This window comes from Gossypium hirsutum, chromosome D05 (assembly GCF_007990345.1).
Source record: "Gossypium hirsutum isolate 1008001.06 chromosome D05, Gossypium_hirsutum_v2.1, whole genome shotgun sequence".
Taxonomy (NCBI): Eukaryota; Viridiplantae; Streptophyta; class Magnoliopsida; order Malvales; family Malvaceae; genus Gossypium; species Gossypium hirsutum.
Window position 1 is genome coordinate 7,279,731 of NC_053441.1, and position 25,163 is coordinate 7,304,893.

General features: G+C 37.7%; 2 protein-coding genes across 2 annotated transcripts; one reads left to right on the forward strand and one right to left on the reverse strand.

Moving 5' to 3' along the window:
- Positions 1–8,657: 8,657 nt before the first annotated feature.
- On the reverse strand, positions 8,658–16,649 carry LOC107906631 (gibberellin 2-beta-dioxygenase 6). Its single transcript, XM_041093456.1, has 3 exons — positions 15,933–16,649; positions 9,130–9,451; positions 8,658–9,009 (listed from the first exon to the last, which is right to left on the reverse strand). The coding sequence occupies exons 1-3, from the start codon at positions 16,391–16,393 to the stop codon at positions 8,779–8,781; spliced, it is 1,014 nt and encodes a 337-aa protein (XP_040949390.1). The 5' UTR covers positions 16,394–16,649; the 3' UTR covers positions 8,658–8,778.
- Positions 16,650–20,640: 3,991 nt separating this feature from the next.
- Positions 20,641–24,857, forward strand: LOC107959201 (U-box domain-containing protein 44). The gene is made up of 5 exons (XM_016895196.2): positions 20,641–21,209; positions 21,292–22,080; positions 22,568–22,874; positions 22,957–23,421; positions 23,601–24,857. The coding sequence occupies exons 1-5, from the start codon at positions 20,778–20,780 to the stop codon at positions 24,713–24,715; spliced, it is 3,108 nt and encodes a 1,035-aa protein (XP_016750685.2). The 5' UTR covers positions 20,641–20,777; the 3' UTR covers positions 24,716–24,857.
- Positions 24,858–25,163: the final 306 nt, after the last annotated feature.

Below are 25,163 nucleotides of genomic sequence, written 5' to 3' on the forward strand. Positions count from 1 at the left end.
TAGCCAGCTTCTCAATCCAAATCTTGCGTTGATGCACTCCAAAATTGTAAGAGAAAAACATACAGTTACTTCACATAATCAGGTTGTAATAAAAACAGTTAAGAATGAAATAAGAGTAAGACGTACAAGAAAAGGGGAGATTAGCTGCTATCAAATGCATACAATTTCTAGATCCCATGTATCAAGTGTTGGGACGAAACCGAACAACCGAAACAAAGCGAAAGCACAACCGGTGTTCTTTCTCTCCTTATAACTCCTATCAAAAATTATGGCAAGCACAATAGCACAAGATATGTTCTCTAGCAACCTTAATCAACCACAAATCAACTAATGCAACCACAACAAAAATAAATAGAGACACCGGTATTTTTACGTGGAAAACCCCTCTAAATCAAGGGTAAAAACCACGGGACTTTAGAGTCCGATAAAGAGCTCTACTATCATCAAATGTTCGACTACAAGATCACAATATCAAGCCTACAACAAGCATTCAACTCCGACAAGGCTAACAATATGTAATCTTTAGCAAAAGAGAGAAAAATGAGAGAACATCACCAAAAACGTAGCTGCTGAAAAATGAGTATTTCCGACGCTACAAGACTCGGATGAAAAATCCGACCGTACAAAGTCAAGAACACCTTATCGCCTAGCTGCTGTCCAAAAATCAGCTCAATCGAACCACGGATGAACCTTCGATCGAAGAGTTGATCACTGCTGCACCAAACTTGAAAAACTGAAATTTTCTTCTCTCTTTCTCTCTGTTTTAATTTGAGATTTTTTTTTTGTTTTAGCTCTGCAAAAATTTCTGCCCACATCACCCGTTAAAAGCCCCCGAAAAATGGCTTTTGACAAAACCAAAAAGAGATAATAAAATGTGGCAGAAATTATGGGTTTCCCACATAATGGGACCTACACCTAACAAATCTCCCCCTCCAACTATGTGGGGAATGCCTCCATACCGGAGGTCAAACAACATGCTTCAAACTTTCCTCTTGGTAAGGCATTCGTTAACATATCAGCACCATTATCATTAGTGTGTATCTTCTCAAGCTCTAACAGCTTAGCTTCAAGAACATCTCGTATCCAATGGTACCTCACATCAATATGCTTAGATCTAGCATGAAAAGTTGAGTTCTTACCAAGATGAATAGCACTCTGGCTATCACAGTACATGACATACTTCTACTGAGTAAAACCAAGCTCATGCACAAACTTCTTCATCCAAAGCATCTCCTTACACGCTTCGGTTGCTGCAATGAACTCTGATTCAGTGGTGGACAATGCAACACAGTTTTGCAGTCTCGATTGCCATGCCACAGCTCCCCCTGCATAAGTGATTAAGTAACCTGAAGTAGATCTCCTCGAGTCAATGTCTCCGGCCATGTCTGAATCTGTATACCCAACAAGAACAGGTTTCTCATTGCCGAAACAAAGTTTCATATTGGAAGTGCCACGAAGATATCTCATAATCCACTTCACTGCATTCCAATGCTCTCTGCCTGGATTAGAAAGAAACCGACTAACTGTACCAACGGCATAAGCCAAGTCTGGTCTCGTGCAAACCATTGCGTATATCAAACTACCCACGGCTGAAGAGTAAGGAATTTTCTGCATCTCTTCCTTCTCCTTTTCTGTGGAAGGACTATGCTTAACACTCAATCTAAAGTGCATAGCAAAGGGAGTATTCACCGCTTTAGCTTTGTCCATACTAAACCTTTGAAGTACTTTCTCAATGTACCTCTCTTGTGATAACCATAATTTCTTGGCCTTTCTATCACGTGTCAGTCTTATGCCAAGAATTTACTTTGCTGGCCCCAAATCCTTCATTGCAAAGGATTTATTCAACTTTTGTTTCAACTTCTCAATTCTAGAAGCATTCTGACCAACAATAAGCATATCATCAACATAGAGCAAAAGAATAATAAAATCATCACCAGAGAATCTCTTAACAAACACACAATGATCAGAAGTAGTCTTCTTGTAGCCTTGCTTCCCCATAACAGACTCAAACTTCTTGTACCATTGCCTTGGAGCTTGCTTCAAACCATACAAGCTCTTCTTCAATCTGCGCACATAGTCCTCTTTCCCTTGTGCAACAAAACCCTCTGGCTGCTCCATGTAAAGCTCTTCTTCCAAGTCACCATGAAGAAAAGCAGTTTTCACATCCATTTGTTCAACCTCTAGGTCATAACAAGCTACCAAACTCAGTATAGTTCTGATAGAGGACATCTTTACAACCGGAGAAAATATTTCTTCAAAATCAACCCCTTTTTTCTGAGTATAACCCTTGACGACCAATCTAGCTTTGTATCGTGGAGATGAAGACTTCTCTTCTTGCTTCAACCTGTAAACCCACCGATTATTCAAAGCTCTTTTGCCCTTAGGCAGTTTCACCAATTCAAAAGTATGGTTCTCATGCAAGGATTGAAGTTCGTCTTTCATCGCTTCAACCCACTGATCTTTGCATTCACTCTCCATAGCCTCTTCATAACATTTAGGTTCTCCCCCGTCAGTCAAAAGAACATATTCATCAGGAGAATACCTGACAGAAGATCGTCGATCTCTGGAAGACCTTCGAAGTGGAACTGCTGGTGGAGCTATAGGTGCTTGTTGTTGTTCATTCACAACATCATCCATGGGAGTATCAAAGTCACCTATAGTCTGATGGTCACCACTAACATCACCATGCACATCATCCTGGATAGGATCTGGTGAAGAGTCTAGGGGAACCGGATTCACATCGATCAAGTCACCACTACCTTGTGAATCCACTTTCTCCGTCTTATCAATGTCATCAATGGTCTGATCCTCAATGAAGACAACATCTCTGCTTCTCACGAGTTTCTTCTGAACTGGATCATAGAGTCTATAACCAAACTCACCGTCTAGACCATAACCAATAAAAATGCATTGTCGAGCCTTGGCATCCAACTTGGATCTTTCATCCTTTGGAACATGAACAAATGCTTTACAACCGAACACACGTAGGTGATCATATGACACGTCTTTACCAAACCAAACTCTATCTGGCACATCACCTTTCAAAGGAACACTAGGAGACAGATTTATCACATGTGTCACTGTATTCAAAGCTTCAGCCCAAAACGATCTTGGTAACTTTGCATCTGACAACAAACATCTAACTCTCTCAATCAATGTTCGGTTCATTCTTTCAGCTAACCCATTTAATTGTGGAGTCTTTGGTGGTGTTCTCTGATGTCTGATTCCCTGTCGCAGACAATACTCATGAAACGACCCTGTGTACTCGCCACCATTATCTGTACGAATGCACTTCAACTTCTTCCCAGTTTCCCTTTCAACTGATGCTTGAAACTGTTTAAACACCTCAAAGACTTGATTTTTAGACTTCAAAGTGTAAACCCATAGCTTTCTTGAACAATCATCAATGAAAGTCACAAAGTAAAGTGCACCACCATGTGATCTTACTTTTATCGGACCACAAACATCTGAATGGACCAACTCTAGCAACTCTGATTTCCTATGAGGAGGATGGCTTCTAAATGAAACTCTTCTCTGCTTTCCTGCTAGACAATGAGCACAATTCTTCAGTGTAGCATTCTTTAAACCCGAAAGTTGATTCTTCTTCGCTAAACAGCTAAGCCCCTTCTCACTCATGTGACTGAGTTGTTTATGCCACAACTCAGTTGAGCTGTCATTCAGTGTCACATTCACCATCTCTCGAGAAGTCAAAGCTTGCATCAAGTACAAATTTGAGCTCTTCTTTCCTCGAGCCACAACTAAGGAGCCTTTAGTCAGCCTCCACTGCCCTTCACTGAAGGTGTTACAAAATCCCTCATCATCAAGCTTTCCTGCAGAAATCAAATTCAAACGGACATCCGGTGCATGTCTGACATCCTTGAGAGTTAACTTTGTTCCATTGTTACTCACCAAGCTAACATCTCCCATACCAATAACCAAAACCAAACCATCATTACCCATCTTCAATACCCCAAAATCACCAGGAGTATAAGATGTGAAGAATTCCTTCCTCGACGTGACATGAAGTGATGCACCAGTATCAATCACCCAACTAGTCTCGTCGCATGCTAGGTTGACCAAATTATCATCACAAATAACTAACAGATCTTCACGAGTAACAGTAGCAACACGCTCGAATTTTTCATTGTCATTCCGGTCGTGTTTATCACCACCACCTTTGTTCTCTTTCTTCCACTTGAAGCAATATTTCTTGATATGACCTTTCTTACCACAATGATGACACTCAAGATTCTTGTATCTCGATCTTGACTTGCTTCGGCTTTTATCTCTACCCTTTCCATCTTTGTCTCTGTTTCTCCCCCTGTTCTCGATAACCAACACCTCGGACTGTGATGTAGAACCCTGAGATCTTCTTCTAACCTCTTCATTCAACACACCACTCTTAGCCAAATCCAAAGTAATAATACCCTGTGGGGCAGAATTAATGAGTGAGACTCGAAAGGTCTCCCAAGAGTCTGGTAGAGTAGCAAGCAACCAAAGTCCTAAAATCTCGTCATCAAATTTGACACCCATACCAAGCAACTGATTCATCACACTCTGAAATTCACTAACATGGTCAGCTATAGACATTCCTTCTTTATATTTCAGCGCCATCATTTTCTTCAGCAAAAACAACTTGTTATTGCCCGACCTCGAAGCATACAAGCTTTCAAGCTTCTCCCACAATGTTCGAGCATGTGTCTCCTGATCAATGTGGTTGTAAACATTTTCTTCAACAAATTGCCGAATAAAGCCACACACTTGTTGATGCTCAAATTCCCATTCTTCATCACTTTTCGAATCGGGTTTTTGAGTAGTAAAGACCGGAAGATGCAAAGCCTTCACAAACAACAAGTCCTTCATTTTATTCCGCCAAAGTTGATAATTTGTGCCATTCAACATAATCATCTTGCTCGTATTAATTTCCATAATTATCTGACACAATAACCAAGCTCTGGTACCAGTTTGTTGGGAAGAAACCGAACAACCGAAACAAAGCGAAAGCACAACCGGTGTTCTTTCTCTCCTTATAACTCCTGTCAAAAATTATGGCAAGCACAATAGCACAAGATATGTTCTCTAGCAACCTTAATCAACCACAAATCAACTAATGCAACCACAACAAAAATAAATAGAGACACCGGTATTTTTACGTGGAAAACCCCTCTAAATCAAGGGTAAAAACCACGGGACTTTAGAGTCCGATAAAGAGCTCTACTATCATCAAATGTTCGACTACAAGATCACAATATCAAGCCTACAACAAGCATTCAACTCCGACAAGGCTAACAATATGTAATCTTTAGCAAAAGAGAGAAAAATGAGAGAACATCACCAAAAACGTATCTGCTGAAAAATGAGTATTTCCGACGCTACAAGACTCGGATGAAAAATCCGACCGTACAAAGTCAAGAACACCTTATCGCCTAGCTGCTGTCCAAAAATCAGCTCAACCGAACCACGGATGAACCTTCGATCGAAGAGTTGATCACTGCTGCACCAAACTTGAAAAACTGAAATTTTCTTCTCTTTCTCTCTGTTTTAATTTGAGATTTTTTTTGTTTTAGCTCTGCAAAAATTTCTGCCCACATCACCCGTTAAAAGCCCCCAAAAATGGCTTTTGACAAAACCAAAAAGAGACAATAAAATGTGGCAGAAATTATGCGTTTTCCACATAATGGGACCCACACCTAACATCAAGCTACTCCCTGATGTCTCATGGAAAAAGAAGATGTTTCAGAAAGGAAGATTAATCAAAATGATTAGCAAATGGTTGAATTGTTTGGAGACAAAGGAGAGTGGGAGATAATTGAAGTTTATTTTATCTTATCTTTAACTCTTTAAATTTGAAATTATACCTAAATTGAGATTTCATCGTATTTATTTGACATAAAAAAATCATGTTTTCACTTACAATTTTCATTTAAATCCTTTATAACAGTGAGGAAAAATCATGGTTTGTTGTATAATATAAAGTGAAAGTTTTTGTGGCTAATTTATTTTTCTTGTAAATAAATGTGATAGGAAAAACCAAGGTGAATTATTATAAAAAAAATTTAATTTTTTCTTTTTTATTTAAGTTTAAATTAACTTTCTCAGGAGCTTATTTAGTTAAAAATCAAGACTTTACATCGTTTAGCTAATCTATATGATCTGAATACATTAAATTTTGTATATTTTTTATCTATCAAAAATTTTACAATTGGATTAATGTAAATTTCATATATAATGATTCTGTGTAAAAAAAAAAATCAAAGGTGAAGTCGCTCATTAGATATGTAATCTACAAATCTAATGTAAAATTCATTCTATTTGGATAATTAATTTTGATAAATATCTTTAATTATTGTTTTATTTAAATAGGGAAAGACCTTTGATCTTATTTCTAAAATATATCATATTTTTAAAGGAGGGTGTGTATGTTCAAATGGCGAAATGAAGATAATGAATTTCACATTTAACTTGTCTGATTTAGGCACAAACTTAACAAGAAACTTTAAAAAAAGAAGAACAAATTTATTTCTTAGTTTTAAGGCAAATATCCAAAGGATTTATGTCATTGAAATCATATAACCCCAACAAGAAAAACCAATTAAGTTTGATAGCAATGTAGATGATCAAACATCAGCTGGTGGAGTGTGGTAGCAAACACAAAGGGTTCCTCCAAAAACTGTAGGGTCTTTCTCGCAAGCAGATCGAATTAAGCGACTTCCATAAGCCTTCAAGCATTTGTTCTGACAATCGGGCTGAGAACATGTAATCACAATCACCCCATCAGCCTCGGTCGGCCTTGCTGCTTCCGCCGTGAATGTCAACATCACCAAAGCTATAACAGCTGCCATTGCCACCATTCTTTTACCCCTCATCTCCATCTCAAATGAAATCTTCCCTTGCCTTTTTTTTTATTTTAAACCTTTTATCCTTAGATTTTCTATAGACTGCAAAATGTTGGGTTATTTGAGTGACCAAAAACTATGGTATTTAAAGTGTGTTTCATGTGTCCCAACGGATGACATGTCAATGGTTTTTCAAATCCTACCATAAATAACCTATTGCTGTATTTCCAAAAAAGGAGTGAATTTGGAGATTCATATACCATATGAAGTTTTGGATAGTAAATCTGCTTATTATTTGGAAAATATGTGCGTATCTTGAGCTTTGGCCACTAATGGAAGGCATGTACTGTCATTACCTTTCTTTCTTTATTTCCTTTTATGAAGATTTTGAATTATTTTTTTCCTTTTATGGATTCCATTTGATATATTTAAAGTTAAATATTCGAACTATTATATTGCCAAACAATCGTGTACCTAAACCCAGAATGGCTCAAACCAGAGAACAGTTCGCCGAGCCAGCAAATCAGTGTATTTGAAGCTGAATCACATCATTCCTCTCCGCCTTCGTCTTAGGAAGGAAGGACCACTTTTGAGCACACCGTTCTTCACCTCAGCTTTCCAAAAAAATCTGCCAATAAATGACGAACCCCATAACACAGATGATGGAGGTTATTTCATGATAACTAAGGAAAGTATTTTCTTCGTAACGGTGAAAGTAATTGGGTCATTTTATTTCTAATATGTAAAGTGAAAAGAAAAGTAGGGAAGAGAATTATAATATTTGTAAGGGGAGAGATTCATCTGTAAAATTTAAGTGGTGTTATATTTTTTTTTGTAATTTTTTTATGTGATTAATATTTTAACATCATATTCCATTTTCAATTCATGTAGGTTATGCATTTCAATTTTGAAATAAATGGAGAAAATTTGTACATATTTTAATTTTTGTGGAGCACAATTTTTAAACTTATTTCATGTTTCATACTTGCATCACCCCATGTCAATTGGTTGTTCTTAAAACCTAAAATATTGTTGTGCCGAATACTGAACAAATAACTCAAACACTAAAATATTTGTGGGAAGTGATTAATGGTATTTCCAATGATAGAGCATATAATTTGGGTTTTATTTAAAATTATTGACAAAAAGAAAACGAAAAATAAGTGACAAAATGCAAATGATTTGTTATAAAACCAAAATCAAGCATCTCGAGTTCAATTATAAGTGGTGACAAACAAGTATAATTGGGAAATGATACGCCTGAAAACTGTAAATAATAATAAGAATAAGAAAGCAAGTGAAGCCTTTGGACGTTTGTTTAGCGACAAGTAGTAGTAGGCCGGCGTAGTTTCATCATTGACAAGGCAAAAAGGATTGGCATCCAAACGGAAAGGAAAGATAAAGGAATGGGAATTTTCTTTTTCAAATAGGATTCATCTATCATTGTATTCCGGGGTTGACTCAATCTAGAAATTTGTTGTTGCAGTGAAATTAACAAGATAATATCATATCTATGAGTTAGATTTTTATTCTGCCATTGTTCTTCATGATTTCACATTTATTGTGTCTTTTTTTTTTAGCTGTAATTATTAAAAATCGGTAGCCATTATATTTTATGCTGAACGTACTATCCTTTTGTCTATAATTACTGGGAGGATTTTCCGCCACCCTCTACAATAAGCATCGCATTTTGTTTTACATAACACTCGATGAATCTGGGGTTTAATAATTTTCATTCAATCTGAGTTGGAATGTTAATATTTATAATTTCTCATCCTATACCGAATTACAGACTGCATATTCCCGAGGAGTAATTAAGGATGAGTTAATGGTAGGATTGAATTAAATGATTTTCCGTAATAAAGGAGGAATTCGTACAACAGAAAATTAAGAGTTACCCTACATAAAATAATTGATAATAGGTGTATATATATATATAATATTAAACAGCTGCATTAAGCTTGAATCTTTGGAGACCAACTTTATAACCTAGAGTCTTGGTGTCATGTTGCACTTGCTGTTGGAAATCGGTGTAAGTAAAAGGTTTGTATTTAGAACTACGGATCACACTGCCTTTTGCTGGGAACACAAAGTAGCATATGGAGAACCGCTCCGCCTGCTTGTTCGTTCTCACTCTATGTTTCACACTCATGTATTGGTCGTCGCTTATAGCCTATATACAACATATACCCGACAACACGTTCAAATCAAAAACCAAAATAAAATATAAATTGAATGAACTCCATATGCATTTAAAAAAAGGGGAAAAAATAGAAAGATTGATTTTATAGACCTGCAGCATGTCACCAATATTGACAACAAGGGTGCCTGAAATTGGGTTAACCAGTAGCCATTCATTGTCCTTGAAAAATTCAAGTCCCCCAACTTGGTCTTGGTTCACTATGGAAAGCACGGAGCTATCAGTGTGTTCCATCATGCCCCAAGCCTCATCAGCCAAGGACCCTGATGGGTATCGGTAAACACGTATGAATCCAGTGGATTCATCTAAGCTAGACTCGGATTGTTTAGGACCCAGATTCAGATTCTTCACCATTGCTTCGAACAAGGTTGTAGCGATTCTCGAAAGGTGTCTTCCATATTCTTCCAGATAATGCCTAGTCATATGGAAAAAACAAGAAAAAGAGTTGGACAAAAGTACGTATCCCCCATTATACGAGTTGATCACCTTTTTCATTTAGATTAGCAAGACAGGCATGCAACGAGTAAACAAAGTGGGGCATGGTCATGTTGATTGTTGAGAGTTCGATAACTGGAATATATGAAGATACCCCATATATATGTGTTAAGAAATGGCTTAAAATTGGTAGTGGATTGTTGTTGTTGGTAGTGGGTTGTTGGTGGTAGTGGATTAGTGGATGGTTGTTGGTGTCCATTTTCAACCACAAATCTTTGCCAAAGTTTTGGACAATTATGTCCTTGAACTCTCTTATAAATAGAGAGGTTCATTAGCCATATTGATCATCCCAAACCAAGAGAGAGCAAAGCTTGTTCTTTGAAAGCTAGGATTTTAGCTTTCGGGTTTTCTATAGGGGTTGAGAGTTGTGAGGTTCTCGGGTTGTGTCTTGAGTGTAAAACACTTGTAATCTTCATCTTGTTATAGTGAAATTTCTTTTCGCCTCTGCCCGTGGACGTAGGCATTAAAGCCGAACCACGTAAATCCTTGTGTTCACTTTATTTTTTCGTTCCGGTCAATTTACTTGTAGTCATATCGGAGTTCTCGAATCGATCCTTTCCGCAACAAATTGGTATCAGAGCGTAGTTGAAGGAGTGATAATATTTTCTGAATTGCCCTGTGACTGCAGCTTTGTCTGATCTTTCACATCAGGAAGAAAATATTATCATTCATTCAAAGGTTCCAAATTATGGCTACAAGTGTTTCATCGACTAAGTATGATGTCGAGAAATTTACCGGGAAAAATAGTTTCAGTTTATGGCGCATCAAGATGCGGGCAGTGCTGGTTCAACAAGGATTGCTAAAAGCATTGTCTGGTAAAGATAAATTACCAAGCACGCTTTCGGAAGAGCAAAAGGATGACATGCTAGAAAGAGCACATAGTGCTATTCTGCTATGTCTAGGAGATGAAGTGCTACGAGAAGTAGCGGATGAGAAAACCGCGTCCGGTTTGTGGCTCCGGTTAGAGAGCAAGTACATGACGAAGTCATTGACGAACCGGCTCTACCTCAAGCAAAGACTCTATGCCCTGAAGATGGAGGAAGGTACACCTGTTTCCCAGCACCTGGATAAATTCAATTCCATTATCATGGATTTGAATAATATCGATAACAAAATCGATGATGAGGACCAAGCAATAATTGTTTTGTGTTCTTTGCCTCCCTCGTATGAGAATTTTGTTGATACAATGATGTACGGTCGTGATGACCTGACTCTAGAGGAGGTGAAAAATGCCTTAAGTTCCAGTGAGTTGAGGAAGAAAATCACTGGTAAGGTGGTCGAAAACAATGAAGGCGAAGGCTTGGTTGCTCGAGGAAGATCCAAGGCAAAGGGTGGAAGTTCAAGTAAAAGCCATCCTAGATCGCAGTCCAAGAAGAGAATACAGTGCTACTACTGTAAGAAGTACGGGCACATGAAGGTAGATTGTCCGAAAAGGAAGGAGAAATCAGAATCACAGGAGCAACAAAATGATCGTGCGAATGTAGCTGATGCAGATTCTTCAAGTGATGCCGAGATCGTTCTTGCAGTATCCGACTCTTACGCTGGTGGGAGATGGATTCTTGATACGGGAGCTACATTTCATATAAGTACTTCGAAAGATGCATTCTCAACATACGAGAAGCATTCTGGTTCAGTACTAATGGGAAATGACCACGCATGTCAAGTCATGGGGATTGGCACAGTTCGTATAAAGATGTTTGACGGTATTGTTAGAACTCTAACTGATGTTCGGCACATTCCAGAAATGAAGAAAAATTTGATCTCTTTGAGTACGTTGGACAAGAAAGGCTTTCGGTACTCTGCTGAAGGTGGAGTTCTCAAGGTATTCTCGGGTGCTTTGACTGTGATACGTGGTAATTTGGAGCGGGGCCTTTACTTCCTCGATGGTTCCTCGGTTACAGGTGTTGCGGGAGTGTCATCATCAGATGATCTAGATTCTGACACCACGAAGTTATGGCATATGCGGCTCGGGCATATGAGCGAGAGAGGCTTATCGGTGCTAAGAAAACGAGGATTATTGTCTGGGCAGTGTACAGGAAAGTTGAATTTCTGTGAGCACTGCGTCTTCGGTAAGCAGACTCGGGTAAAGTTCAGCACTGGGATTCACAAGACAAAAGGCACAGTGGATTACTTCCATTCTGACCTTTGGGGGCCTTCTCCGACAATTTCTAAAGGTGGTTACAGATATCTGCTTACCTTTATCGATGATTACTCGAGAAAGGTTTGGGTGTATTTTCTGAAGAGCAAGTATGAGGTTCTCATCAACTTCAAGCAATTTAAAGCTTTGATCGAAAATCAAACAGGAAAGAAGATCAAGCGATTCCGGACGGATAATGGCTTGGAGTTTTGCTCAGGTGAATTCAATGAGTTCTGCAAAAATGAAGGAATAGTGAGACACCGCACTGTTCGTCGAACACCACAACAAAATGGAGTTGCAGAACGCATGAATAGAACTCTCTTGGAGCGAGCTCGTTGCATGCGATCAAATGCTGGGCTCGGTGAAGAATTTTGGGCTGAAGCTGTTAATACTGCTTGTTATTTGGTTAACAGATCTCCGTCAACAGCTATTGAGCTGAAGACTCCTGAGGAAGTATGGTCTGGTTCTCCTGCTGATTACTCTGGTTTAAGAGTGTTTGGCTGCCCTGCGTATGCTCATGTAAATGAGGGAAAACTCAAACCGAGGGCGAAGAAATGCATATTTCTTGGATACGGCCAAGGGGTGAAAGGATACAGGTTGTGGTGTCCTGATCCGGTTTCGTCCAAGTTCATCATCAGCAGAGATGTGACTTTTGATGAGTCATCCATGCTTCGATCCACCACAAATTCCCGGGAAAAGGAGGAGTCAGATAGAATGGGAGATCACGGTGTTGAGAAGCAGGTGGAGTGTCAGGTGGACGCTCCAATTCCTACGGAAGGTACTTCAGTCCAGGATGATCAAGTTGAGGTGCAAGATTCCGATGAAGATGAGTCACCTCAAGAAAAACCATATAGCATTGCCACTGGAAGAACGAAGAGACAAATCAAACCAAATCCGCGTTACGCTAATCTGGTGTCTTTCGCGCTCAGTGTGGCGGAGTCCATTGGTATAGAACCTTCCAGTTATAATGAGGCTGTCACGTGTGATGAGTCGGCACAGTGGGCAATTGCTATGAGTGAGGAGATAGAATCTCTTCACAAGAACCATACTTGGGAGTTGGTTAAGCCGCCAAGTAACCAGAAGATAGTTGGTTGCAAATGGGTCTTCAAGAAAAAGGAAGGCATCCTAGGGGTTGAAACAACTAGATTCAAGGCACGATTGGTTGCTAAAGGCTTCACTCAGAAAGAGGGGATTGACTACAATGAAGTTTTCTCCCCAGTCGTAAAGCATTCTTCCATTCGTGTATTACTTGCCATGGTGGCCAAGTCTGATCTAGAACTTGAGCAGCTTGACGTAAAAACGGCGTTCTTGCATGGTGAGCTCGAGGAAACAATCTACATGCGTCAACCAGAGGGTTTTACAGTTCCTGGTAAAGAAGACCATGTCTGTCTATTAAAGAAGTCTTTATATGGATTGAAACAATCCCCAAGGCAGTGGTACAAGCGGTTTGATAGCTTCATGATTCAGCATGGTTACACAAGATGTGACTATGATGCTTGTGTCTATCATCGGAAGCTCTCAGATGGTTCGCACATTTATTTGTTGCTGTATGTTGATGACATGTTAATTGCTTCCAAAAACATGTCGGAAATCAACAAGTTAAAGTCGCAGTTGAGTGGTGAGTTCGAGATGAAGGATCTGGGTGCTGCCAAGAAAATTTTGGGCATGGATATTCACAGAGATCGCAAGGCGGGCAAGCTTCGTGTGTCGCAGAAGAACTACATTGAAAAGGTTCTTCAACGCTTCGGCATGGATAAAGCGAAAACTGTGAGTACTCCGTTGGCACCACATTTCAAACTCTTTGCAGAGTTGTCACCACAATCTGATGAAGAAAAGCAGCAAATGTCTCACATTCCATACTCGAGTGCAGTTGGAAGCGTGATGTATGCAATGGTTTGCACTCGTCCAGACATTTCACATGCAGTTAGTGTGGTCAGCAGATACATGAGTTGTCCTGGCAAGGAACACTGGCAGGCCGTGAAATGGATTCTCAGGTACTTGAGAGGTTCTGCAGATTTATGCTTGGTATATGATCAGAGTGACTGCACTAGCAGTGTCACGGGCTATGTGGACTCTGATTATGCTGGAGATCTGGACAAAAGAAGATCTCTGACGGGTTATGTTTTCACTTATTCTGGAGGAGCCATTAGTTGGAAAGCTGTGTTACAGTCTACCGTAGCCTTATCTACGACTGAGGCGGAATATATGGCGTTAGCAGAAGCAGTGAAAGAAGCATTGTGGATGAAAGGTCTAGTAAGCAGTTTGGGTTTACAACAGGATTTCACTGTTGTATTTTGCGATAGCCAGAGTGCCATACATCTGACTAAAAATCAGATGTTTCATGAACGGACCAAACACATTGATGTCAGATATCATTTTGTTCGGGAACATGTTACGCAAGGTGACATTGTTATCAGCAAGGTTGCTACCGAGAAGAATCCTGCAGATATGTTAACTAAGGTGATCCCTGCATATAAGTTCAAGCATTGCTTGGACTTGATAGGTATTCGGGATTGATTAGCGCCAGAGAGGCGTTTGGAAGAGGTGATCCAGTTCGAGGAATTCACTATGATGTTCAGCTTGGTAAATTTCAAGCCAAGGTGGAGATTTGTTAAGAAATGGCTTAAAATTGGTAGTGGATTGTTGTTGTTGGTAGTGGGTTGTTGGTGGTAGTGGATTAGTGGATGGTTGTTGGTGTCCATTTTCAACCACAAATCTTTGCCAAAGTTTTGGACAATTATGTCCTTGAACTCTCTTATAAATAGAGAGGTTCATTAGCCATATTGATCATCCCAAACCAAGAGAGAGCAAAGCTTGTTCTTTGAAAGCTAGGATTTTAGCTTTCGGGTTTTCTATAGGGGTTGAGAGTTGTGAGGTTCTCGGGTTGTGTCTTGAGTGTAAAACACTTGTAATCTTCATCTTGTTATAGTGAAATTTCTTTTCGCCTCTGCCCGTGGACGTAGGCATTAAAGCCGAACCACGTAAATCCTTGTGTTCACTTTATTTTTTCGTTCCGGTCAATTTACTTGTAGTCATATCGGAGTTCTCGAATCGATCCTTTCCGCAACAATATGCATGATGGCAAAAGACTAATTTGCTATCAAAAGAAAGGCTAGCTGGCTATTATAAGTGTTCTATTTTTGTATTAGTTTATTCGAATTTCAACACCACATGTAATTTTCAGCCTTTATATCAAACTTTAATCGATCATCCAGATAGTTAAAACTCAAGAGAGTAATTAACAAAATCTTAATCCAGTGATTGTTAACCCTTTTTTCTTAAAAAAGGATGATATGCACAAAAACAATGAAATATAAACTAAAATCCCCAACTTTTCAATAATCTACCCTTTAGGATATTCTACTATATTTATTAACATGAAGCTTCAAATCGCACATACTGTTGAGTGAGGTAAATTGACCCATTCAGCCTAGAAAATCAAAAGTTTTTTTTTGAAAGTTTTCTCTTTTGAGTTTTTCCGTATTAAAATTAAATTTAAAAAATCTTAATAAGGTCAAAATAAGTATTTTTTTTCTATTTTTTCATCTATTTTTTTTATATGATGACACTGAATAGTATGTGATTAGAAAAACCTTAAAATTTTCCTTATACTTATATTCCAACTGCACATGTTCATAGGTTTTCTTTTGCATGTGACTTGCTAAGATTTCTATTTCAGCATCCATAAGATAAACTAGAAATGGGACGGACTCATAACTATGATTAGCATTCTCTAACCTCCACAAATTAAAGAATTGTGTGTGCTTGAAGTTACTTTAATAGCCACACTCCATACCCTCGAAAGTTCTTGGTAAACCATTGTTACTAAAAGAAAAACGATGATAGAAACTTATTTTTAAGTCCGTTGATTAAAATTAAAAAAACTGACATTCAACATATCTAATAATCCATCATTTGTAATTTCTATATTTGGATGTATTAATACTTTGTACTAATTTTTTTAAAAAATATATGTATAATTCTTCAAGTTCCTAGTCTGAGCAATGGGGTAAGGAAAATTAAACTAAAGAAACTGAGGTGACTGGTGGTCTATTATTGGTTATTGATACTGCAAGGCAGAGTCGAAAAGTTAATGATGCTGACCTAGTAATCTTCTTTTTTTGCAGAAAATATCTGGGACTGTCCAATCAGTTCGTCACTTATTGCCAACCCATAAGCAAATACAAATCAGAGGAAGCCAACCAGAAGAAGAGGAACACAGGGAAAGAGGGGGACAGACAATAAGCGAAATACAAACAGTTACCTGAAATCATGAAGCCTAGGATCTTCGGATTCAAACTGTTGGAGGTGACAGAGTGGAACATTTATGCCTTCCAGCCAATTGATATTCAAGGCACCCCTTAGGGCAGCCCCGGTTGGGGTCAAGAGGGGGGTGCCCCAAAAGTAAGACAAAGGGTTAGTGAGTAGGGCTTGCTTGGACTCGAAGGATAGAGACAACACCCTCTTCACATGTTCCTCGAGTTTGCTCAAAAGGCTGGGAGGAATCCCATGGTTGACCAAACGGAAAATACCCCATTCTTTACAAACCTCTCCAAGCTTTTCCAGGCTAAGACATTCAAGATCCACTACAGGAATATCAACTGATGATGAAGCTTGGGCAGTGTCCCCCATGGAGTTGCTGTTGTTGTTGAGTTCAGCTAGCTGGGGAGGAGTAGAAGCCTTGAGCTGGCGAAAGACTGGAGGGTAAGATTCAAGGTTGCTCATTTCAAGCGTTATTTACTTTTGTTTAATTTATGTTTAGCTTAACAACAGCTAAAGGGCAAAAGAGAGGAGAGTAGAGGGTTTTTTAGGTTTTGTCCTCTGGGAGAAGTTAAATTTATTCTGGGTACGTACCTAGGGGGCCCATTTCGATTTTTCATGAAGCGTGTCAATCTATGTCCTGCCTCACTTGTTTGCTTTGGCATTTTAATTTTGCCTGTTTGTGCACTGCAGACTGTCTCTTGGTATTGGATCCGATTTTACTCTGGTATTTGTTGATTTTCTTTTCATTTCTACTTTCTAATACCAAACGTAATATTAAAAATATTTCTGTTAGAAAAATAATAGTTAATATTCTTTTGTTTAATGTTTTTTTCCCACCCATTCTTGCAAACATGGTTTGAGATCAAGTTAATTAGTTTCCACTTTCCTATACATGGTTGAACTTTCGATTCTCAACTTTTAAGATAATAAATTGAAATTGAAAAAACTGAACTTTTAAGATAATGAAAGACTTCAGAATTCAAACATCTCACCTTTCAACTCTACCAATGAACAATGTTTTGTCGTTACTTTTTATTATGTTCCAAAATAACCGTTAATTATAAAAAAAAAAAGTAACTTAATACAATCAAGGGATTCAAAATGTGATTAGTTTAAGGTTGGAAATTTTGTATGGATAGAGATGAAGGAAGAAGTGAATTATATTGAGAATGCTGAATGCATATCAGATGAGAAAAGGTAAAAGCATAAATCGCAATCAAAGCGGTCCCGGGAGAGCTGAAAACTGGGCTAGAATGGTAAAGGCTGTGCTTTTAAATTGAACTGATTGTTGGTATTTGGCCTTTGCATGCCATGCCTGCCTTGTTGGCAAACTACAACTCCTTCCCCTCGGTAGCTGTTGCAGTAGAGAATGAAGGAGAGAGAAAGTTGGCACAAACCAACGATGAAAACAACAAATATTCTTAGAAAGAATAAAACAAAACAACCAATCTTGAAAATGGTGTTGGGCCAGGGATTGATTGTTTGTTTTTCTGAATAATAATTTAATTTAGAATTAATTTTGTATGTATGTAGTAGGTGATGGAGCTAGTTGGAAGTGTGATGGAGATTCATTTTTTATGATTATCATCATGAATGCGATGTTTTTCTTGAACCTTCATATGGTCCTGCCTGACTCCTCACCTGCTCTTGCTTTTGGACCTCTACATTTGTTGCCCCCCCTCCCCTTTTTCTATATCTTTTTGGGTTTTACCATTAATATGTAGTGTTTTATACTTTTACTGGCTGCGACTCCTTTATATTACCATTCATAAATTTGATTACCATCGTCAAATACTGGCATCCCATTCAGTCTTGTATCTCAAGACGAATTCAATAATTATATATTTGAAAAGAAACAGAAATTGCTATTGACCAATGGAAAGGCACGCAAAATCAAACAAGAAAGAGATAAAAAATTACCCTGAGTTAATTTTAGTGGAGCTAGCAATAACATTACCCATAGATAAAATGTCAATAATACAAGGAGAAACATCAAAAAGGATCAAGTGCTATAGACAAACCATATACCTCCTTATTTGCAGTCCAAGGGATCCATTGGAAGGACAAATGTTGAAAGTGAGTTTTGAAAAAAAGAAAAGAAAAAGTCATGCAATATTAAATAATATTTAAACATGTATTTATTATTCACATTTAAATTTATAATTACCTTCAAACAATTCGATCTTACAATCATTTTGTTTACTCACATCTCGACGATACTAATATCATCATAAATCAACTCAGCGAAAAATGTATAAATTAACTCTTTAAAAATTGTCACATCAACATTGCACTTAACCCAGCCTTCTCTTGGTTTCTTTCTGTAGTGTACTGTGCCTAATTGAAGTTGTTGCAGTGTACCAAAAGTCTCCCATGAAGCTCTCCAACTCTACAAGAAATTGTCAGCAAACATCTCAATTTGAGAAGCAACCAAGTCGACTTTAACAAAAGAAAATCTTAGATATCAAATAAATATATTTCATTAATTAAAGATAGTGTAATACAAAGGCAAGTTAACTAAGTCGATTTTAATCGTGAATATAAAAATAAACAATACAATAGGCATTTGAGTTCCTAACATCAGACAAATTAAAGTATCAACACATTGATTGCCCTCTTGGCAATCATGAATAATAGGACCAAGCAATAAATTCTTTGAAAGACTATTAATATGATAAATAACAACAATAGCATCCAATTCAACAATAATAAGAGAAGTATGTAGACTTTTAGCAAGTAAAAGACCATCCCTTGGTGTCTAAAGTTTAGCAACCATGTTAGTCGTGCGGCCTAAGTATCTATGGCAGCCAGCAATCCATTGTCCATTGTATAATGTATAATAGCACTCACTCCTGGAGCACCCGAATTGCTCACTGATAAACCGTCACAGTGGAGTTTAAATCACCCTAACAGTGACGGTGACCATTTGACATGAATGATAGGAAACCCTTATTCTTTATATTCATGTAGAGAGCAAAGCAGTCAGCGGCAAGAGAAATAGTCTTAGAAATGAGCAGGTTCTCATTGAAAGGCTTGTAAAAAAAAATAAAAAATTATAGCATTTCCGGGTATGGAGGAAGAAGACAAACATGATGAACCATAGGATGCAATGCGGAAAGAAGAAAATTTTAGAAATCAGATTCCGTTTGAACCAATTATCAAATGGAAGATTCCAACAACTAGTAACGTTGCAATTCCCTAGAATACCAGGGTTGGTTTCAGGATTAGTATTGCAGAAAGGACAGTAGTTCCTCTTGTTCGCAGTAAGGTTCTTGTAGGCAGATAGTTTCCAAAGTTTCCCAAATGAAAGTGATATTAGGGGTAAGTTTGAGATTATAAGTATTCAATTTCCAACATAAAATTTGAGGACGAGGTGCGTTTTTCAATTTTATTTTTTAAAGTTCTCATTCATTATGTTTGTAATTTCTTGTCGTTTAATTTTATTTTAATGTATCAAGTGAAAAAAAAGTGGCTAAAAGTATTATAAAAATCTTTATTTTATATTTTTAGTCTTTTTATTATAAAAAATGAACAAATTAATTATTATACGATTAGACGAGTGAACAAAACAGTCCATTTGTTAATATTGCACCATTAAATGTTTGTTTTGGTTTTTATATATAAGGTATAATAACAAATTTAACCCTCAACCTTTACACATTTATTCAAATTTACCCGTACTCTTAAAGTAAATTAGAAATTTTTTAAAATTAATAAGGTTAAAGGGTCAAAAAGATCTTAATAAACAATTTTAAAAATCAAATTATTAACAAAATCATAAAATTATAAACAAAATTTGATACCGACCAACGAATTCAAAATCTAATCCCAATTTTTCTTTAAAAAATTTAATTTAATGGGTCAGTATTGTTATTTTTTAATAAAAGAGTAGAGGTTAAATAAAATAGTATGGTCAAATTGAATAAATGTATAAAGATTGAGGGCTAAATTTATTATAATATCTTATATAAATACCAAAATAAACATCTAACGGTGCAATGAGGCTGTTTTTCCCACTCATCTAACGTATAAGGACTGATATACTTATTTTTTTAATAGAAGAACTAAAATGCAATCTAAGATGTAATTTTTTTTTACCTGAAAAAGCATTATGAATTTATAACGAGGTATGTTTTGTTTATGGGCTCAAAATTTTTAAGATAAAAGCCTTGGAACATCATTTTGGGCTTAAAAACCAATAATACAACCCAACTGATTTTACTGATTAAAAATGAACCAACCGTCGGCCTCCAATTTTTGCCTTCAGCCTTCACTTCATTTTACTGATTAAAAATGAAAATACGCCACTAGATTAGTGAACGAATTATTTGAGTTAAACTTGAAAGGGTACATTGTGAAAAATAATAAAATTTCTCAAATGTTACGAGCAAAATTGTATTCTTTTAGGACGTTACAAGTAGACTCTAATTCTAATTAATATGATTAACATATTGGTTAATAAATTTTTTTGGTATTTTTTTATTATCGATTTTATAATCTATATTTATAATTTGTGGTTGTTGCTCCTTCGAACAATTGTCTTTAAAATTTAAATTTATGTTTTTTCTTTAAAAGTACAATATATTTTACTATTACAACAAATATTTATTGATTGTACAATAAAATTGTAATCGAAATATATGAAAAAAAAGTTCAATTTTATTTTCGTTTTTAATTTTTAAAAAGTATCCAGTTCCATAATTAACAGTGGAATGGGAGAAAAGTCTGCGCCTGCCAAAGTCAAACCTTGACTGACTTTTCAGCTTCAGCCCACCTTTTAGCAATCCAAACTTGACGACATCTTTTTTTCTGCATCATTTTTCTCCGATGTCATGCTCGCTGTGAAATGACATCACCATCCTATACGGCTGCCGCTGCGGCGGAGTCCATCCACCGTTCCCTCGCAGAACTCTCTTCCTCTTCCTCTGATTCCTTCGACAACTCCCGCCGCTTCACTGCCTTCGCTTCCCGACTCCACCTCCTGCTCAACCACCACTACTTCCTCGACTCCGACTCTCTCTCCCCGGCTCTACAGACGGCTCTAAAAGGAATCGCCTCCGATCTTTCCAAAGCCGTCCTTACGGTGTCGGTTTACCGTAAACGAAGCAAGATCTTCGTCCTTATCAACTGCAAATCTCTTTCTGCTTCTCTCCAACAACACTCCTCCGCCATCGCTTCCTGGCTCGCCTTGATCGAGTCTTCTCTCTCCGATAACCTCCCCGATCTCCGCAAGAAAACCTCTGATCTCTCTCGTGACATGAAACTATCTCATTTCGCCGTATAAAAATCTCACCAAATCCTTTCCTTCAAAATATAATATTTTTCTTAAATTTTAACCGTATTTGTTTCTTTTTCTTTAGGTTACCGAAAATGAAGAAAGACTACACCGTACGCTACAAAAGGAGGGAGAAGGAAGGCAAACTAGCAAAGCAGTTCAAAGCGCCATAATAATGGATTTAGCGAGATGTTTAGGAATAGATTCATGTAATTACGAGGAGTTAATTAATCAAGTTAAGTTGTTTAAAACGGATTTAGCAAACTCAAATTCCGTTTCCGAAAGACGGATTTTAGTTTCCTTAGAAAAGATTTTAGGTAGCTGGTCAGCAGTTCCTGGAATGTTAACTTTAAAGGTTGACCGTGATTTTGAAGAAGACGCTCACATTTTACCGTTTAAGAATTTTTTGTGTCCGTTAACTAAGGAAGTAATGAAGGAACCTGTTGTGTTAGAGTCATCTCAGACCTATGAGAGAAGCGCAATTGAGTATTGGTTCGAGAGGTGTTTGGAGGATGGAAGGGACCCGACTTGTCCGGTAACGGGTGAGGTTTTGAAGTCGTTGGAGTTGAAACCGAATATTGGTTTGGCGGGTGCTATTGAGGAATGGGTTAATAGGAATGTTGAGATTGAGGTGAAGTGCGCGGTGGAGCAGCTAAGTAAGGAGAGTATGGAGGCAGAGGGTGTTGAAAGGGTGTTGGATGTGGTTTATAAGATATCTGAGGAGCATCCTTCGAATTGGTTTCGAGTTAGGAATGCTGGGCTCGTGGTGATGATTGTTAATTTGCTAACGAATTCTTCAAAGAGTATTGGAACTGTTTTGAGAAGTAAAGCTCTAATGGCTTTGCTTAGTATGGCTAAGGATGAAGAAAGCAAGGTTAGCACTTCATTCTCTCTCATCTTTTATCTATCAATTTAGAAAGTATGAACTAGAATGTGATAGAAAAAGTGTTAGAATTTGGTTGAATTAAGCTTTCCTTATTTGCATTTAAGATTGGCGCTGAATCACATCTATGTTTGGTTGACTTATGTCTTCGCAAATGATAAGAGTTTGTTTCTCATATGAACAAAGATGATGCAAGTAAATTGGTATATGAGTAGTTAAGGAAATGTTGAAGTAAACACGTCGTGTTGAATGGAATTTCCAAATGTTTGCCTTCATCTCATTTCGAAATTTCCAAGCCACATTGTTTGTTTTCTATTCTCTCATACGAAAATGAAAGTAGAATATTTGCCTGCATTTTTTATGTATATTTTATGCTTATCTTTGTCAAAGTAAGTCTGTTACTTCTTTATTAAAGGAAAAAAAGGGCCATGTAAAGCTTTACAGAGTCTAGTCTCTAATATTGTGTCATTATTAATAGAAAATAATGCTTGAAGAGGGCATCACTAGGTTCGCCATCCATAGTCTGATTGGAAGCTCAGAGAAAGAGAGGGAGTATGCTGTGAAGTTACTACTAGAGTTCTCTAGCGATGAAGCTTGCTGCACTAGAATTGCTTCAGAGAAGGGTGCATTAGTTCTTCTGTCGAGCATGGCTGGAAATTTAGAGCATCCTGCTTTAGCCAATGTGGCTGAGCAGGTACTGACGCGAATGGAGGTTGCTGAGGATAGTGTTCAGAATTTAGCAGCTGCAGGAAGATTTGAACCCTTGCTCAGTAGATTGCGTGGAGGTATGTCTTATGCTAACTCATTTACTTGAAGAAGAATTTACGATGCTATATAAATTTGAAGGTGCTCTTTTACTTTGAGCAGGACCTGATGATGTTAAAATAGAGATGGCTTCCATTATTGGGAGAATGACCTTGACGAATAACAGTAAAGAACAAATTGCCCAGCAATGTGCTCAAACACTAGTTGAGTTGTTATCTAAGCCAGAGGGAAGAACGCCAAGCTTGCTAGCGTTAAATAACCTGTCAGGGTTGGATGACAATGCAACCATTCTTGTTGAATCTGCTGTTCTTCCTGCATTAGTAGCTATTCTCTTACAAAACCAAGGTGCTTTACAAGAATGGAAAGAATTTGCTGCATCAATAATTGCAAACATAGTATCAAAACCTGGCCACTGGGAATTAGCTTCAATTGATAACAAAGGGAACTCAATGCAGTCAGAATCAGTAGTTTTTAGTCTTGTTGTACTTCTTTTAGTTACATCTCCCCAATGTCAAGCATCTATTCTCCGCATCCTATATGGAATGGCTAGCTCTCCAGAAGCTGCAGGTAATCTTTTGTTGAAATCCTTCTGTGGAAGTAGACATCTTGTTGACAACATGACACCATTATCTCTTTGCTTATAATGGAATTTCTGAAGGAATTTGGACATAGATTTCCTTAAAGTATCCTGTTATGATAAATGTTTTTTTTTTGTTTATTTTATTCAAATATGTTGGATCTTGCAGGGTCAGTAGCCATGCATATAAAAAGTTCTGAAGATGGCATCAAAACAATCTTTCATTTTCTTGATTACCCAGATGTTGAACACAGAATTTATGCTTTTAAGCTTACAAGAATCCTCACAGAAAGGTTTGCTCAGGATTTAGCTCAAGAGGTAAAACATTCTGACAAGCTTCTCCTATTTAAAGAGAAATTACTAGACAATCAGTCAACAGAAAGTGAGAAATCTGATGCTGCATGTGTACTTGCTAATCTTCCACTCTCTGAAGATGAGGTAAAGACAGTCCTGGAGGCAAGCTTTGTTAAATGGATAGTAATGAATCTTAAAAAGCAGCAGCGCATATCCAACGGGAGAACATCCTGGCCCACATCAAGCATGGAAGAAGGACTTCTAGGCCTATTACTCCACTTTACAAGGAGCCTTGATCAAGATACTATTAGTGTGGTCAAGGAGCATCAACTGATGACCATTTTCTGTGAGCAGCTCAGTTTTCCTGCAAAACCTAGAGTGAAACAGCTTGCTGCTGTTGGATTGACGAACTTGTCTGAAGCTGGAAGGATGCTTGCAGCTCCAGACTCAGAACCACCAGCTCCCAAAGGATTTTGTGCTTCTTTGGTATTCATGTGCGGGAGGGCTTCTCCTGAACCTTCCAATTGTCCCATTCACAACGCTCCTTGTGAATACAATAGTCAACTCTGCTTACTAAAATCCAATTGTATCAGACCTTTGGTAGACCTTCTTCATGATGAGGATGCCAATGTTCAAATTGCTGCAATTGAGGCACTTTCAACTCTTGTGTTAGATACTTCTCATGGTTACAAAGGAGCTGTGGATGAGCTAGAAAAGCAGGATGTTATTGCAGCTGTTATAGAACTTTTTACAGAAATTCGTCCTGGGGTACTCCAAGAGAGGGCTCTTTGGATGATAGAGAGGGCATTGAGAGTGGATAGCCCTGCTCATAGGCACTCACTCAATCAGTCACTGGTTAGGGCTCTGGTAGAAGCCTTAAAGCATGGAACTGCTAATGCAAAGAGACACGCTCAGGATGCTCTTACCAACCTAAAGGAGATATCAGGAGTAAGCGCAAAAGCCTCTAGTCAATCTCGGCCACAGAGGTAGACCGCAATGGTAGTTTTTCTGTGTCAATTTGTATACTGTTGTGATGCTTCAATTTTGTACAGCATTCATGATCACCAAATTTTGTATTCATTGATATATAAATTCATTAGAAATGTTATTTATAATTCATGAATTCCTTTCACCTTTTTCTTGCTTGTCAGTATGATTACATACAGTTCGTTTCTGTCTTCAGTTATAGTTAACATTCTGTGTCTTTAGATAAACAAGCAGCTTGAAAAAGAGAAAAGAACTTGTGTCCCAGTTAAATAGACAAATTCAATTGGACCTTTTAGTGTTGACGGAGGGATAAAAAGGTCTGCTCTCGCTGTTTTCCCTGATCCGAAGCATTTATACGACATATTTGAGCATGTTAGTTAGCTTAAACTAGATTTATGGGGGACATAACAATCTGCTCAATTCAGGTGTAAGTACCTGATACGTGCATATT